The sequence below is a fragment of the Erythrolamprus reginae genome, chromosome 1 (genome assembly GCF_031021105.1).
Source record: "Erythrolamprus reginae isolate rEryReg1 chromosome 1, rEryReg1.hap1, whole genome shotgun sequence".
Taxonomy (NCBI): Eukaryota; Metazoa; Chordata; class Lepidosauria; order Squamata; family Dipsadidae; genus Erythrolamprus; species Erythrolamprus reginae.
Genome location: NC_091950.1, coordinates 9721894 through 9740440, shown reverse-complemented (window position 1 = coordinate 9740440; position 18547 = coordinate 9721894). Strand labels below are relative to the sequence as shown.

General features: G+C 41.7%; 2 protein-coding genes across 2 annotated transcripts in view; one reads left to right on the top strand and one right to left on the bottom strand.

Annotated features, from left to right (window-relative positions):
• LOC139163136 (cathepsin L2-like) overlaps positions 1–18547 on the bottom strand; it is a 117866-nt gene that overhangs the window by 57068 nt on the left and 42251 nt on the right. The window lies entirely within an intron of this gene.
• LOC139163149 (cathepsin K-like) lies at positions 1976–16406 on the top strand. Its single transcript, XM_070744125.1, has 8 exons — positions 1976–2005; positions 2213–2355; positions 3542–3667; positions 3915–4073; positions 7594–7806; positions 8007–8172; positions 15807–15915; positions 16155–16406. The coding sequence occupies exons 2-8, from the start codon at positions 2227–2229 to the stop codon at positions 16267–16269; spliced, it is 1017 nt and encodes a 338-aa protein (XP_070600226.1). The 5' UTR covers positions 1976–2005; positions 2213–2226; the 3' UTR covers positions 16270–16406.

The window sequence follows — 18547 nt, the reverse complement described above, 5'->3', positions numbered from 1 at the left end:
TGTGAGAATTAATAAACAGTATTCAAGGTTAGGGTTAGGTTTAAAGATGGACCCTCAATTGACATATTCCCCCACAATTAGTAACAACTACAGTTGTCTTTCCATCTCCTGCTTGGGGGAAGGAGCAGGGTGGATGGAGCACATGCATGATAGACAGAAGAGCTGGATAGAAATCAAACATGAAATTTATCTTCATTGGACATTGAAACGGTTGCAACCACAGAAAGTCGATGCGGTTTCCAGATCGGCAGTTAAAAAGTGGCTATTTTGCTTTATAGAATTACCTTCCACCAATATAAAATTTCTAAGAGATACCATATTTTTTGGAGTATAAGACACACCTCCCCCCCCCCCAAAAAGGAGGTTGAACGTAAGAACATAAGAAGAGCCATGCTGAATCAGGCCAAAGCCCATCAAGTCAAGCATTGTCTGTCACACAATGTCCCACCAATTGTACATGAGGATCTTGAGCAGAAAAAGAAGGCAAAAACCTCCCTTTCCCTCGACCCCCAACAAATGGGACCCAAGGGAACCCTGCCTGCCTCAAACAAAAGTGGCGGCACTTAGACATCCGTTTCAATAACATAAACTTGGCATCCATGAATCTGTCTAATCCTGCCTTGAAATAACCAGGCTGACAGCTGTCACAATCTCTTCTGGAAGTGAATTCCATAAACCAAGGACCCTCTGGGTGAAGAAATATTTCCCTTTATTTGTCCTCACTTTCTTACCTATGAGCTTTAGGGAGGGCCCCCTCGTCCTAGTATTGTGTGATAAAAGAATTTTTCTCTATCCGCCTTTTCTATCCCATGCATGATTTTATACACTTTGATCAAGTCATCCCTTAAATGTCGTCTTTCAAGGCTGAAGAGACCAAGGCGTTGCCACCTGGTTTCATAAGGGAGGGGCTCCATTTCCTTGATCATTCTTGTTGCCCCTTTTTGCACTTTTTCCAGTTCCATAGAAACATAGAAGTCTGATGGCAGAAAAAGACCTCCTGGTCCATCTAGTCTGCCCTTATACTATTTTCTGTATTTTATCTTAGGATAGATATGTTTATCCCAGGCATGTTTAAATTCAGTTACTGTGGATTTATCAACCATGTCTGCTGGAAGTTTGTTCCAAGGATCTACTACTCTTTCAGTAAAATAATATTTTCTCATGTTGCTTGCTTTTGTTCTTTCCCCCAACTAACTTCAGATTGTGTCCCCTTGTTCTTGTGTTCACTTTCCTATTAAAAACACTTCCCTCCTGGACCTTATTTAACCCTTTAACATATTTAAATGTTTCGACCATGTCCCCCCTTTTCCTTCTGTCCTCCAGACTATACAGATGGAGTTCATGAAGTCTTTCCTGATAACATTTTATGCTTAAGACTTTCCACCATTCTTGTAGCCCATCTTTGGACCCGTTCAATTTTGTCAATATCTTTTTGTAGATGAGGTCTCCAAAACTGAACACAGTATTCCAAATGTGGTCATTATATTGAAAATTTAGATGGTCTTACACTACTTATGTAACTTTTTCAAAACTTTTTTTCCCTAGCCCTAATGAAGTGCTAAGATCTTCCCAGCTTGCAGGGAAGTATTTTTTTCATTGCTACTCTGAAGTTTTTTTCCAGTCCTAAGTCTTTCTATGTTTGTTTTCATTGCTATTCTCTCAAAAAAAAATTCCAGCCCTAACCAGGGGATCAAATGATGTGCTGAAGCTGACCAGACTAAGGATGCTAGCCAGATGAATACCTGATAGGTAGATTAGCCCCATTTTCCATCCCCAAAACTAAGGTGCATGTTATACTCCAAAAAAATGCAGTGTTTAAATGATTATCTTATGGAAATGAAAAAAAAAACATTGCCTTCCCAATAGATCTAGAGATATGCAAATTTCCTTGTAAATGTCAGTTAAAGGCAGTGGGAGGGGACAATTATATATTTGCTTATAAAAGGGGCTGTTGCAGTTTTGTTTAACAACTGCCTCTTTACCTTCTGTAAAACAACTGTTAGAGGTGAGGTTCCAGCCAGTTATGCTTTCCTCAAACTTTCAAGAGATTCTATGCATTTCTTAACAGCAATTGAATAGTTTTAATTTGGGGTGGGTGGGGCAGTGCAAACCGGGGTTTGGAGGGTTTCATCAACCAGGTATTGTCAGTCTTAACTTTTAGCACGTAGCCACATGGACTCTACTCTCTGAGCTCTTCTCTTCTCTCTTCTAGACTAGAGAAAGACAATGCTGTCCATCTCGATGGCAGCCCTGATCTGGTTGATCTCCCTGAGGACCTTGTCCACAGCTTTGGATCCAACCCTGGAGGGGACATGGAGAGACTGGAAGGCCACTCATGGTAAAGAATACCCTCAGGTGAGTTTGCTCCAGTAGAACTCAAATGAAATAGCTATATTTTGGTTGAATACAATGGGGGTTGAATTGGCTGTTATTACTGATGTTCTCAGTCTTTGGTAGGTTCTGTCTCATAGAAACAACATTTCTTCTTTCACTTCAAGTGTTCTAGTTCTGTACCTTGGGTCCCAGAGTTGGTCTTCTCCGGGACCTGTTGACTAAGCAATGTTGTCTGGCGGGCCCCAGGGGAAGAGCCTTCTCTGTGGCGGCCTTGGCCCTATGGAACCAACTCCCCTGCCCGGAGATCAGAACTGTCCCCACCCTCCTCGCCTTTCGCAAGTTGCTGAAAACTCACCTTTGCCTCCAGGCATGGGGAAATTTACATCTCCCCTAACGACTTTGGTTTATGTATGGTCTGATTGGGTTGTGTGATTATTTTATTATAAGGATTTTTAAATTGTGTTTTTAAATATTGGATTTGTACATTGTTTATTATTGTGAGGGGGCGGCAAAGAAATCTAATAAATTATTATTATTATTATTATTATTATTATTATTATTATTATTATTTTCAACATAGAATAGCAATGTTTTTAAACTTACTTTCTGCTATCTGTCTTCAGACATGCTTTGCATGGGATAATGTCCCGGGTGGAGAAAGATACTAGTTCTAGACATAGTTCCCTCTAAGCTGAGCAGTGAGCAATCGCTCACTTAAAAATCATCATCAACTCAGAGTTTTCCAAACCTGCCCAGAAGCCGAGAGGGAAAGAGTGAGAGGGAAGGAGAGAGAGAGGAAGAGAGAGAAACAGATAGAAAAAAGAGAGGAAGGAAAAGAAAAAGAAAAAGAATGGGAGTAAGGAAGAGAGAAAGAAAATCAAAATCTAGTTTGAAACTAGCTCAACTATTTAAGTGGCATTTTGACATTGATAGAGTTGCCCTATTATGAGCTCACTGTTATAGACACACAGTACAGTATTTTATTTTGAAATTCTCTGAGGCAAAACAGGGTGGGTTTTTTATTTGTTTGTTTGTTTGTTTGTTTATTATTTCTGTGCCGCCCAGTCCTGAAGGGACTGCCGCTCAGACACTATACTTTTCCGCCCACCCCCCAAAAAAATTAGAGGGAACACTGGTTCTAGACCTTGTAGGTGCCACTTGTTTAGGCAGATGCAATTAACGGATCTTCCCGGTCTTGACTTCCCAGGAGGAGGAGGAATCCTTTCGCAGAGCCATATGGGAGGAGAATTTGCAGATGGTCCAAGACCATAACAAGGAGGCCGATCTGGGGAAATACACCTACTGGCTTGGCATGAACCACTTTGGCGATTTGGTAAGCCTGGATCATTCATCTCTCTGTTTATCCATCCATCCACCTACCTACCTACCTGTATCTGATTTATTTAGCCACCCAGGCCAATTGCAAGGGAATTTAATTATACACAAACTCCTCTATGATAATCAGGTTTGGTTTGTTCATAACACACATTCTTTGCATTTGATCATGGGATAAAACATATTAAGGTGAAAGATGAGAAGTCAAAATGGAGATCTGTTAAGATTATTCTTCTGCTCCTCAGACCAAGGAAGAGCTTGACCAGAGGCTGCGTTGCCTGCTTCCTGCCCTTGATAATGCAACTATAGCCAAAGGGATCACGTTCAAATCCTCAGACGATCCAGATATTCCTAAGAGTGTGGATTGGAGAACCAAAGGTGCTGTCACCGAAGTCAAGGATCAGGTGGGTTGTGGTGGATGGTTCTGGGTTTTATGTAGATATCTTTTCAAGGAAAAAAATGTTACGATCTGTCCACTAATCGGATTCATGTCGACTTGCAGATGAAAGCTAAATTCTTTTCTCTCTTAACTCTGTCCCAAATCTTTAATCCTGTCGGAACTCATTCTTGCCCAGCTGCTTACTACCAATATTGAGAGCAAGTAATGTTTTAAAGGAATATAAATAGAATAGAACAGAACAGAATATAATTCTTTATTCGCCAAGTGTCATTGGACACACAAGGAATTTGTCTTGGTGCATATGCTCACAGTGTACATAGAAGAAAAAGATACATTTGTCAAAAATCACGAGGTACAACACTTAAGGATTGTCATTGGGGTCAAATAAGCAATGAAGAAACAATATTAATAAAAATCTTAGGATACAAACATCTATTTACAGTCATACAGTGCTAAGTGGGGGGGTGATAGGAATGATGAGCAAAACTAGTAGAAATAGAAGTGCAGACTTAGTAAAAAGTTTGACAATGTTGAGGGAGGGAATAATTTATTTAGTGGAGTGAAGGTGTTCGGGGAATAAACTGTTCTTGTGTCTAGTTGTCTTGGTGTGCAGTGTTCTGTAGCGATGTTTTGAGGGTGGGAATTGAAACAATTTGTGTCCCGGTTGTGAGGAGTCAATCAATATTTTCACCGCCCTTTTTTTGACTCGTGCTGTATACAGGTCCTCAATGGAAGGCAGGTTGGCAACAATTGTTTTTTCTGCAGTTCTGATTCTCCTCTGAAGTCTGTGACAGTCTTGTTGGATTGCAGAACCAAACCAGACAGTTATAGAGGTGCAGATGACAGACTCAATGATTCCTCTGTAGAACTGGATCAGCAGCTCCTTGGGCAGTTTGAGCTTCCTGAGTTGGCGCAGAGAAAACATTATTTGTTGTGCTTTTTGATTATGGTTTTGATGTTAGGTGTCTATTTTAGGTCTTGAGATATAATAGAACCTAGAAATTTGAAGGTCTCTACTGTTGATACTGTGTTGTCTAGTATTGTGGGAGGTGGAAGGATGGAAGGGTTTATCCTAAAGTCTACCGTTCCGGTCACACCACAAGGTTAGTTGTTCAAACTACCGTCTGTATCCGGATTCATCATTGTCTCGAATGAGTCAGATCACTGTTGTATCATCTGCATACTTCAGTAGTTTAACAGATGGATCGTTTGAGATGCAGTCATTGGTGTATAGGGAGAAGTGGTGAGGGTACACAGCCTTAGGGAGGCCCTGTGCTAATTGTACATGTATCTGATGTGATTTTTCCTAGCTTCACCTACTGCTTCCTGTCTGTTAGGAAGCTTGTGATCCACTTACAAGTGTATTCAGATACTGCTAACTGATTTAGTTTGATTAAGAGAATGTCTGGTATGATGGTGTTGACTGCTACAAAGGGGATCCTAGCGTAGGTCATTGGAGATTCAAGATGTTGTAGGATGTAGTGTAGAGCCATATTAACAGCACATCTGTCAATCTATTTGCTCGGGATGCAAATTGCAGGGGGTCTAATAATTGATCCGTAAGCTCTGGTAAGTAGTGTGAGATTGCCAGAGCAGAAGCTACGTAGGATTAGGTTTACAACTCTTGAAGCCTTCTTGGCTATATTGTTGCAGTGGGCTTTGGCACTTAAATCTTTTGTTATTAGTATACCAAGGTCTTTAACCGAGTGGGGATTATCTGTGATAATTTGATTATTCAGTTCGTATTTGGAGTTCAGATTCTTCTTCCCAATGTGTAGGACAGAGCATTTGCTAGTTGAGATTTGGAGTTGCCATGTGTTAGACCACTCAGAAACAGTGTCAAGGTCTTTTTGGAGAGTAGTTGTGTTATCGGTGGTGTTGAAGAGTTTTATATCGTCGGCGAAGAGGACACAGTTGCTTGTGATGTAATCGCAAAGATCATTGATGTAGAGAATGAAGAGTGTTAGTCCCAGTACATTACCTTGGGGAACATCGCTTTTAACTGGGACGGGGATGGATATAGTGCTTCCTATTTTGACAACTTGTTGTCTATTTGACAGGAATGCTGTAATACAGCTATGGAGGGATCCTGAGATGCCATAGGATTTGAGTTTCAGTAGTAGTTTGTCGTGGACCACTGAATCAAAGGCTTTCAAGAAGTAAATATAAATTGCATCTGTAGATTTCCCTTGATCTAAATGAGTTGTCCATATATTTTTGCAGTGGAGGAGCTGCAGGTTGCAGGATAGTTTTTTTCTTAAACCAAATTGTTTGTTAGAGAGCAAATTATTAGTTTCTAGATGGAGAGTAATTGATTTGTTTATAATTGATTCCATGACTTTGCATGGGACGCAGCATAGTGAAATTGGTCTGTAGTTATCTACAAGAGAGGGGTCTCCTTTTTTGAAGATGGGGATGACCATTGCTTTCGACCATAGCTTAGGAAGTGTGCTGGTTCTGAAGGATTTTTCAAAAATTATGCTTAGTGGTTCAGCTATGGCAGAAGAGAGCTTTTTTAGGAAGTAAGCACATAGAACATCTGGTCCGACTGATAGAGAAGGCTTAAGGTCAAGTAATGCTTTTTCAACTCGGTCTTCAGTGAAGTCTACTTGGGTTAGGTTGTTGAGGGAGTTTGAGGTGCGATTGATGAAATTGGGGGATGAGCCGTTGCTGTTAACAAAGACAGAGCCAAAGAAAGAGTTGAGGAAGTTAGCGTTGGATGAATCATCATGGTATTCTTTGTTGTTGGGTCCTTTGAGAGGTGGGATAGGTCTAGAGTCTTTGAGTTTATTGTTGACAAAGTTGTAGAAAGCTCTATTAGATTTGGTGCGTAGGAGGTTTTCCTCTTGTTTGCTCTAGTAGTTAAGGCATTCTGTTTTTATTTGATTGCAAATGCTTTTATATCGGCTTTTGAAGTTGGAAACTTGTCCTTTTTTGTTTTTCCTCCAGAGATATTTTTTTCTTGTTTGTAATTTTCTTATTGAGATGGGGAGGTTGGTTTTTTTGTTTATGGTACATGTTAGAGGTACATGAAGTCTGATGATAATTTTCATTTCAAGTAGGAATGTGTAGTGTAGCATTCAGAGAATAGAGTTTTCCAGTTTAATGTTGAGAGGTGGGCTTCAATGAGTTCGTAGTTCGCTTTTTTGAAATTGAATTTTGGTGTTGTATTATTTTGGTGGATCATATTGTGGCTTAAGTTGAGACTGAAGTTTATCATGCTGTGGTCACTGTTGGAAAATGGTTCTGTTATTTGTAAGCTATATATTGAACTTTTGCTGTTGCAGAAGATGAGATCCAGACAGTTATCAAGTCTGGTATTGTTAGTTACTAGTTGGTCGAGTCCCAGATAGGTGACGGTATTATATTCATTGTGTGTCCAATCACAATTGGCCAATAAAAAATTCTATTCTCTATTCTATTCTATTCTATTTTCTGTGTTCCCTTTCAAATCTGTTATTCTATGTCCCAAGTTTTCACATGCTCAGTGAATAACTTCAATGCTTGTTTGTTTTTCAACCCAGGGTTCATGTGGTTCTTGCTGGACCTTCAGCGCCACTGGTGCTCTGGAGGGCATGCATTTCAAGAAGACGGGGAAGCTGGTCTCGCTGAGCGAACAAAATCTTCTCGACTGTTCTGAGGAAGGGTGCGATGGTGGATTGATGGACATAGCTTTTGAAAATGTGAGGAAGCAAGGCGGGATCAATTCAGAGGAAAGCTATCCTTATGATGGACAGGTAATAAATGATGAAATCTGTGTATATCCCAGCCCTTTCCTTCTGCATGCTTCAAAATGAACTCTTTTGCTCTATGCCTCTAGCTGATAATGCCTCCAGCAATAAAGAGGGAAACGGTTTGAGTCATGAATAGAGATAATTACAATTGAAGCCCATCAACCGCAATATTTTCTTAGGATGATCACTGTTTTCCTCTGCAGAAATTGAGTTGTCGCTATAATCCTGAGGAATCTATTACCAGATGTAACTCATTCGGACAAACCACGCAGGGGGATGAAGAAGAAATTCAGATAGCTGTTGCCAAGATTGGTCCAATTTCTGTTGCAGTCGATGCTCGGAGTAGCAAGTTCAAGTTCTACAAGTCAGGTAACATTCCTGAGGGCTCTCACAGTTGACTTTTTTTATTTAAAAAGTTTTATTTTTTTTCCACACATCACAAGTGTTTACATTACCATACACAGAACATATTTTTTTTCAATAAATATTCATTACTTTGGCTTCAATATTACTATCTGCAAGTCTGAACTTTCATTATCTCTTCACTCAACCCGCTTCACTTTCTCTCCTGTCTACTTTCTTGTACTTTAACAAGAACAAGAACAACAATAACAATAACAACAAAACAATAATAATAATAATAATAATAATTATTATTATTATTATTATTATTATTATTTATTTATTTATTTATTGGATTTCTATGCCGCCCTTCTCGAGGCGACTCAGAGCAGCATACAACATTAAATATAACAATATATAAGAAATCTAATAACTATAAAAATATGAAAATTTACTAAAACGTTTTAAAAGATCCCATGTACACTCACAGATATTCATCCAATTCAATCATATCTCGTATCAGCCAGAGAGTAGTTTTTTAAAGCTTTATGAAAGACCAGGAGGGAGGGGGCGGTACATATCTCGACTACTGTAATGCTCTCTACATGGGGCTACCTTTGAAAAGTGTTCGGAAACTTCAGATCGTGCAAAATGCAGCTGCGAGAGCAGTCATGGGCCTACCTAGATATGCCCATGTTTCACCATCACTCCGCAGTCTGCATTGGCTGCCGATCAATTTCCGGTCACAATTCAAAGTGTTGGTTATGACCTTTAAAGCCCTTCATGGCATCGGACCAGAATATCTCCGAGACCGCCTCCTGCCGCACGAATCCCAGCGACCGATTAGGTCCCACAGAGTGGGCCTTCTCCGGGTTCCGTCAACTAAACAATGTCGGTTGGCGGGCCCCAGGGGAAGAGCCTTCTCTGTGGCGGCACCGGCCCTCTGGAACCAACTGCCCCCGGAGATTAGGACTGCCCCTGCTCTTCCTGCCTTCCGTAAACTCCTTAAAACCCACCTTTGCCATCAGGCATGGGGGAACTGAAACATCTCCCCCTGGGCACGTTTAATTTATGCATGGTATGTCTGTGTGTGTGTCTGTTAGCATACGGGGTTTTTAATATTTAAACATTTTAAACTTGTCTGATTACCCATGATTTGTTTCTACATGTTGTGAGCCGCCCCGAGTCTTCGGAGAGGGGCGGCATACAAATCTAAGTAATAAATAAATAAATAATAAATAAATCTCAGGATGGAGCTTCTTCCAGAGGGCCGGGGCCGCCACCGAGAAGGCTCTTCCCCTAGGCCCTGCCAGTTGCCATTGTCTGGCCGATGGGACCTGGAGAAGGCCGACTCTGTGGGACCTAACTGGCTGCTGAGATACATGAGGCAGAAGACGGTCCCCGGAGATAATCTGGTCCTAAGCCATGTAGGGCTTTGTAGGCCATAACCAGCACTTTGAATTGAGCCCAGAGACCAATTGGCAACTGGTGTAGCTTGCGATGTTGAAATGTGGGCAGATCTTGGGAGCCTCACTATAGCTCACGCAGCTGTATTTTGCACAATTTGTAGTCTCCGAACAGACTTCAAAGGCAGCCCCATATAGAGAGCATTGCAGTAATCGAGCCTCAAGGTGATAAGGGCGTGAGTGACTGTGAGAAGTGACTCCGGTGTTCAGATAGGGCCGCAACTGGCACACTAGGCATACCCGTGCGAACGCCCCCTTCGCTAAAGCTAAGAGATGGTCTTCTAAGCTCAGCTGTGCATTGAGGATGCTGCCCAAGTTGCGGACCCTCTCTGAGGGAGGCAAAGATTTCCCCCCCCCCCCAGGGTAATGGACGAACAGTTGCTATTGTCCCTGGAAGGCAAAACCCACAGCCACTCCATGTTGTCGGGGTTGAGTCTGAGCCTATTAACGCCCATCCAGACCCTGACAGCCTCCAGGCACATTACCTCCACTGCTTCACTGAGTGGACATGGGGTGAAAATGTATAGCTATGTATCGTCAGCATATTGATGGTAACTCACACCCCATGGCGTCGGATGATCTCACCTAGCGGTTTCATGTACATATTAAACAGCAGGGGCAAGAGGAACCCCACAAGGGGGGGGACCTAGGAGTCGATCTCTGGCCATCTGCTAACACCGACTGCAACCGACCAGAGAGGTAGGAGGAGAACCACCATAAAATGGTGCCTCCCACTCCCAGCCTCTCCAGCTGGCACAGAAGGATACCATGGTCGATGCTATCAAAAGCTGCTGAGAGGTCAAGAAGCACCAGGACAGAGGATAAACTCCTGTCCCGGGCCCACCAAAGATCATCCATCAGCATGACCAAAGCAGTTTCAGGCCTGAATCCTGACTGCTGAGAGTCCAGATAATCATCCAAGGACTGTTGGAGCTGGAGCGACACCACCTTCTCAACAACCTTCCCTATAAAGGGAAGGTTGGAGGCAGGACAATAGCTGTTTGTTTAAAAGAGCCGGGTCCAGGGAAGGTTTCTTGAGGAGGGGGCACACAAGTGCCTCCTTGCGGGGAGCTGGAAAGGACCCCTCCCTCAAGGAAGCATTGACAATCTCCTGGACCTATAACAATAACAGCAACAACAATAATAATGAGTTGGAAGGGACCTTGACAGTCTTCTAGTCCAACCCCCTGCTTAGGTTACACTACTTCAGACAGATGCTCATCCAACATCTGCTTAAAAACTTCCAGTGTTGGGGCATTCACAACTTCTGGAGGCAAGCTGTTCGACTGATCAACCGTTCCGACAGTCAGGAAATGTTTCCTTAGTTTTAAGTTGCTTTCTCTCCTTCCCCCATTTCCTTCTCTCCCCTCTCCACCATCTATCTTCTCCTTCCTTCCTACTTTTTTCCCCTCCTTAACCCTTCCCTGAGTGACATATCTCTGTTTTTATTTATTTTATTCATTTGTCCAATACATAAATACATAGGAAGAAAAATAGACATGTGATAATATAAAAGAGGGTGAAAGTGAACTTAGAGGAGAGGATATATGAAAGGAAGAGAATATATAAGATAGGTGAAAGAAAGGAAAGACAATTGGACAGGGGACGAAAGGCACACCAGTGCACTTATGTACGCCCCTTACTGGCCTCTTAGGAACCTGGAGAGGTCAATCGTGGAGAGTCTAAGGGAGAAGTGTTGGGGGTTAGAGGTTGACACAATTGAGTCCGGTAATGAGTTCCACGCTTCAATAACTTGATTGTTGAAATCATATTTTTTACAGTCAAGTTTGGAGCGGTTCGTATTAAGTTTGAATCTGTTGCATGCTCTTGTGTTATTGCGGATGAAGCTGAAGTAGTCATTGACTGGTAAGACATTGCAGCATATGATCTTGTGGGCAATACTCAGATCGTGTTTTAGGCGCCATAGTTCTAGGCTTTCTTTTTCTAGGCCCAGGATTGTTAGTCTATTTTCGTAGGATATTCTGTTTCGAGTGGATGAGTGAAGGGCTCTTCTGGTGAAATATCTTTGGACATTTTCAAGGGTGTTGATGTCTGAGATGTGGTATGGGTTCCAGACAGATGAGCAGTAGTCTAGAATGGGTCTGGCAAAAGTTTTGTAGGCTCTTGTGAGCAGAGTGAGGTTGCCTGAGCAGAAGCTCCGTAGGATCAGGTTAATAACTCTAGAGGCTTTTTTGTCGATATTGTTACAGTGGGCTTTAGCACTTAGGTCATTCGATATTAGTATTCCAAGGTCCTTTACAGAATGTGGGTTGGCAGTGAGAGATTGTTTATTCAGTTTGTATGTGCGGTTAGGATTCTTTTTGCCAATGTGGAGGGTAGAGCATTTGTTGGTTGACATTTGAAGTTGCCAGGTATTAGACCAGTCTGAAACAAAGTCCAGGTCTTTTTGGAGAGTGAATGTGTTGTCAGTGGTGTTGAAAAGTTTCACATCATCGGCAAAAAGAACACAGTTGCTTTCAATGTGGTCACAGAGATCATTGATGTAGAGAATGAAGAGAGTAGGACCTAGTACGCTTCCCTGGGGAACGCCACTTATGACAGGGGTGGGGGTGGAGATGGCGCTACCAATTTTGACAATTTGTTGCCTGTTTGACAGGAATGCAGTAATCCAGTTGTGGAGGAGTCCTGAGATGCCATAGGATTTGAGTTTTAGGAGTAGTTTGTCGTGGACCACTGAGTCGAAGGCTTTGTAAAAGTCTATATAAATTGCATCAATGGATTTTCTTTGGTCGAGGAGGGTAGTCCAAATGTTTTTGCAGTGAAGTAGTTGTAGGTTGCAGGATAGTTTCTTTCTGAATCCAAATTGTTTGTTTGAGAGTAGGTTATCAGATTCTAAATAGAGGGTGATTGATCGATTTATAATTGATTCCATGATTTTACAAGGGACGCAACAGAGAGATATTGGTCTGTAGTTGTCTAATAATGAAGGGTCTCCTTTTTTGAAAATGGGGATGACTATTGCTATTGACCACAGCTTGGGGAGCGTGCTGGTCCTGAAGGATTTTTGGAAGATAATGCTTAGGGGTTCAGCGAGAGCAGAAGAAAGTTTCCTTAGGAAGTATGCACAGAAGCCATCTGTTCCGGCAGATAGGGAGGGTTTAAGGTCACAGATTGCTTTTTCTAAATTGTCTATAGTGAAGACAATTTGGGTTAGGTTTTTTAGTGGTTGAGAGGTGCAATTTGTGAAAATGGGGGAAGAACCATTGCTGTTAACAAAAACAGAGCCGAAAAAAGAGTTGAAGAGGTTGGCCTTGGATGAGTCATCATGGTATTCTTTGTTATTGGGTCCTACGAGTGGTGGAATAGGTCTGGAGTCATTGAGTTTGTTGTTGACGAAGTTATAGAAAGCTCGGTTAGACTTGGTGCGAAGGAGGCTTTCCTCTTGTTTGCTGTGATAGTTGAGGCATTCTGCTTTTATTCTTTGGCATATGCTTTTGTAGCGGACTTTAAAGTTGGTTACTGGGCTTTTTTTGTTTCTACGCCAGAGGGATTTTTTTTGGGTTTGTAGTTTCTTTATCGTGACAGGTATGTTATTTTTTCGTTTACCTCTGGAAGAAGTGAGTGGCACATGTAGTTCGATAAACCTTTTGATTTGGAGTAAAAACATATTGTAGAGATCATCAGTGGTGATGCAGTTAGAGAACAAGGATTGCCAGTTAAGGATTGAGAGACTGGCGTCTATGAGATCATAGTTGGCTTTCCTGAAATTGTACTTAGGCGCCGCATACTTCTGGTGGGTGTTTAGATGATGTAGGTTGAGGTTGAAGTTGATCGTACTGTGGTCGCTGTTGGAGAAGGGTTCTTTTGTGTGCAGTCCATAGATAGCACTTTTGCTGTTGCAGAATATGAGGTCGAGACAGTTGTTGAGTCTGGTGTTGTTTGATACTAATTGTTCTAGTTCTAGGCTGGTGACAGCGTTATAGATGGCAGTGTGTATGGGTTCAGTGGAGCATTCATTTAGTTACCAGTTGATGTGTGGTAGGTTGAGGTCACCAAGGAAGATAATGGGATGGGGGCAGGAGGTTGCCCAAGTTAGGAGGGAGGTTAGTTTAGTTCCATGGGTAATGTCGTAGTTTGGAGCTCTGTAGCACAGTAGGAAAGGGAGTCTAGTGTTGAGGGAAATGTCACAAACTAGGCTTTCAGGAAGGATAAGATCTTGTACAACTTGAATGTTTTTTAGATTGAGTGAGCTTTTGTAGAATATGGCTACACCACCCCCTCTGCAGGATTCACGGTCAGACCGGAAGACCAGGTAGTTACTTTGTGTGATGAAGGAGTCAGGATAGGAAGGATTCAGCCATGTTTCACAAAGAAAGATTAAGTCAAATAAGTTGGTGTCAAGTAGGTTGAGGAATTCAGACAACTTGTTGATAATACTTCTTGCATTGATTAGTTTACATTTGAGATTGAGTTTGTGATCAGGGGTGAGATTGGATTGAGTTGAGTTGAAATTGGATTGGAATGAGGTAGTAAGAGGGGCGCTATCCTATTCGTTGCTTGAAGTACTGGGGGGGGGGGGTCCGTTTGTAGATGAGGGATGGTGGGTGGATAAGATGGTTGAGGAGGGACAGTGGGTTTGGAGATGAAGGGAGGATTATGAGTTTTGGTCCTGATGCAATCAGAGCGATAGTCAATGTAGAGGTTAGTTTCACCTTGGTCACAACGTCTCCGGAGTTCGGCCCGTAGTTCCCGAGAGCGGATGCGTTGGAGTAGTGTTAGGTCTGGTCTGGATTGGAGTTTGTTGTATTTTGAGTTATTTCTGGCGATGGAGTTCATGGTCTTGATGAACTGTTGTTTGGTAGTTTCATTTTTGCAGACTATTCTGCACAGCCGGGGAGCCATTGATCCATCACTGTACTTTAGTACAGGGCCGCTTCTAGAAACCGCTAAGATATCGTCAGGGTCGAATGATTGAGGATGATGGTTGTGGATGATACTACGGATATTTGATAGATCGGTTTCCCCATTTTCTTCTAGGCCAAACAGTACGGCGTTTTTGTCCAAGTTCCATGGCATCTTGCATCAGGTTGGAGATGTCAGTAGTAGGGTTTGGAGATAGAGGTAGTGGTGGCCTGGGTGGAGTATAAAGTGGTGGTGGTGGGGTGGGGTACTTGTTTTGGTGTTTTAGCGTGTATCAGATCTTGGATTTTTTTTTTAATGGAGGCAAGCCGTGGTCCCATTTATTTATTTATTTTATTTATTTATTGGATTTGTAGGCCGCCCCTCTCCGTACAGTTAAAAACCCATGATATAAAAACCAATCATACATACAGACATACCATGCATAAAATTGTAAAGGCCCTGGGGGGAAGTGTATCTCAGTTCCCCCATTCCTGGCGACAGAGGTGGGTTTTAAGCAGCTTTCGAAAGGCAAGGAGGGTGGGGGCAATTCTAATCTGCTGATTGGGTTACATCGGATAGATTGCCAAGGGAGTCTGGTTTGGGAGTACAGGATGGGCAGAAATAGTAGAAAGAAGGATTATCTTGAAGGAAAGTGGTGGCATGCTTATGAATGTTAAGGCAGGCATGTTGAGCTGTTTTTTTGCAGGAGTGACATTTTATAAATCCTTCTTGTGTATTAATAGTTTTGTTGCATATGAAGCAAATGTTAAAAAAATCATTTACTTGATTTGCTTGGTTTTTTTTCTTGGACGGCATAGCTGCTGGTTGAATGAGAGCAATTTGGAAGTGACTGCTAGGTTCCTTTGCAGCCACTAGGGGTGTTGGAGCGACCTGTAGAGATTTATAGCTTTGGGATGAGAAAGGTTTTGGATGTGACTGCTGTGTTATTTTACAGCCACTAGGGGGGGTTGGAGCGTCACTGTAAGCAGGGCGAGTTTAGGATTATGAAGATTATGAGTTTAGGATTATAAAGATTAGGATTGCTATGTTCCAGCTACTATTTGTTATAACAGACTGTCAGTTACTTTCTTTATTCGGTTTTGTTCCGAGTCTTCGGAGAGGGGTGGCATACAAATCTAATAAATTGAACTGAATTGAAATGAATTTGTCCAGTGCTTCAACATCTCAGGGACCCAGGTGAAAACGTATTTCTCCAGTAAGAGATGCAATCATTTAAAAGGCCTCTGCTGCAGCTGATAGGGTGGGGCACCTTTAATGGCAGCCAGCAAGGATGGGTTATTCCCCAAGTCATTTCTTGTTCTCTCTATTCAGGTATATATACAGAACGCTATGGGGGACAAAGACAAATAACTCATGCTGTGCTGATTGTGGGTTATAACCAAACCAGCAAGGATGGTGGCTATTGGATTATAAAGAACAGGTGAGTAAACAGACATCAGTCTGCAGACGTTTAAGAAATGGGAAGTTACTGTATACAGTCGCTTACCGGTACTTGTTTTTCCAATGGGATTTCCCCACAGAAAAAAATTTACTTTATTTATTGGAGAAATAGAATGAATGACTTAGAAGGAAGCTTGGAGGTCTTCTAGTCTAGCCCTCTGTTCTATTAATTGACTGTTTGGAACGCTAGATAAATGTTCTGTGTTCTTATCTTCACAGCTGGTCCACCCTTTGGGGAGAGAAAGGTTACATGCGCCTGGCCAAAGGGTCAAATCAATGCGGCCTCACCGAATATGCCGTCTTTCCTCTTCCTGATCCAAAGAAGGGAATGTAATTTCTTCTTTCAGAATAAGGATTGCTTGACATGCAGAGCTAAAAGTCACCAATAAATGAACTACTGCTTCGGAATCTTCTGGGGAAAAAGGCGGAAAAATTAATCAATAAATGCTTTTGGGCAATGCTACTCAGAAATGACCCAGCATACTTTGTTCCATTATGCGTGCATGTGTTTGTTAGGGACAAGGTGTTGGTATAAATGTGGCCTATCTCCCCATGGCGTGTCAGGATTCCTGATGCATCTAGCACAGTAAGAAAGCACAGAAAAGGTGCATTAGAAATATGCATTAATTTGCAATGACACTTGAGATGACACTGTTTATTCAGTGCAGTGCAAAAAGATGTGATCTCAAGACTGCATCACACAACATCACACTACTAACCAGAGCATACAAAACTTTTGCCAACAATGTATTCACATCCCCGATAGAGGATGCTGCATGCAGAAGGTGGGTTTATTCCTACATTATTACAGCCCTCATCCTTCTATCCAGGGTAAAATTCAAAACTTTTAGCAAGTTCTCTGCACAGTTGCTGGGTGAAATGAGGACCCAGATTGTTGGGGGCAATAGGCTGACTCTGTAAACCCCTTAAGACAGGGTTATAAAGCGGTATATAAGTCTAAGTGATATTGCTATACAGGCAGTCCATGACGTAAAACCATTGGCTTAATGACAGTTCAAAGTTATAACACCCACTGAAAAAAGGGACTTAAATCAGTTCTGATTCTTGTGGCCATAGCAACATTCTCACAGTCAAGTGATCAAAATTTGAGAACTTGGCAATAAGCTCATGTGAAGACCGTTGCAGCATCTCAGGGTTTTGTGATTGCTATTTGCCATCGCCCCAGCTGGCTTCTGACAAGCCAGGTCAATGGGGAAACCAGATTCATTGAAAAAACGTGTGGCCAATTTAACAGCTGCAGTGATTCACTTAAGAAATGTGGGCAGAAAAGTCATAAAACAGGGCAAAACTCACTTAACAAATATGTCACTTGGCAATATAAATGCTGGGCTCAATTGTAGTCTTAAATTGAGGGCTACCTATATTAGGCCTGATGAAATGGCAGGTAGAAGCCATGTCTGGAAATATATACCCAGTTTAGTGTGAGAATTAATAGACAGTACTCAAGGTGAGGGTTTAAAGACCGACACTCAATTGACATATTCCCCCACAATTAGTAACAACTGCAATTGTCTTTCCATCTCCTGCTTGGGGGAAGGAGCAGGGTGGATGGAGCACATGCATGATAGATACAAGAGCTGGATAGAAATCAAACATGAAATTTATCTTCATAGGTCATTGAAACGGTTGCAACCACAGAAAGTCGATGAGGTTTCCAGATCAGCAGTTAAACAGTGGCTATTTTGCTTTATAGAATTACCTTCCACCAATATAAAATTTCTAAGAGACACCATATTTTTTGGAGTATAAGACACCTCCCCCCCCCAAAAAAGAGGTTGAACATAAGAACCTAAGAAGAGCCATGCTGAATCAGGCCAAAGCCCATCGAGTCCAGCATTGTGGGTCACACAGGGGCTCACCAATTGTACGTGGGGATCTTGAGCAGAAAAAGAAGGCAAAAGCCTCCCTTTCCCTCGACGCCCAACAAATGGGACCCAAGGGAACCCTGCCTGCCTCAACCAACAGAGGCAGCACTTGGACATCCGTTTCAATAGCCACTGATACACTTGGCATCCATGAATCTGTCTAAACCTGCCTTGAAATATCCAGGCTGACTGCTGTCACAATCTCTTCTGGAAGTGAACCAAGGACCCTCTGGGTGAAGAAATATTTCCCTTTATTTGTCCTCCCTTTATTTTTATTTTTTAAAAAAATATATATTTATTAAATTTCATAGACAAACATAACATACATAACATGGAACACTTAGTGGAGCTGCAGTCGCTCCGCTCAGAGTAGAAGTCATCTTTATATTTAAGCATTAAAAAAATGGAAAGAAAAAATCTTGTCGTTGTTTAACATCGTCTATAAAATATTTAAAAATATCAATTATAAAGTCGTAAATAAGAACACATCTAAAATATTTAGCAACATATGTAAAAAATTTAAAATTCTAACTTAAATTGAGCAAAATAAAAGAAAAAAGGAAGAAAAAAAGATGAAAGAATAAGGGTATTCTTATTTGTACTCACTTTCTTTTTTAAAAATATTTTTATTAAATTTCATAGACAAACATGACATACATAACATGCAACACTTAGTGGAGCTACAGTCGCTCCGCTCAGAGTAGAAGTCATCTTTATATTTAAGCA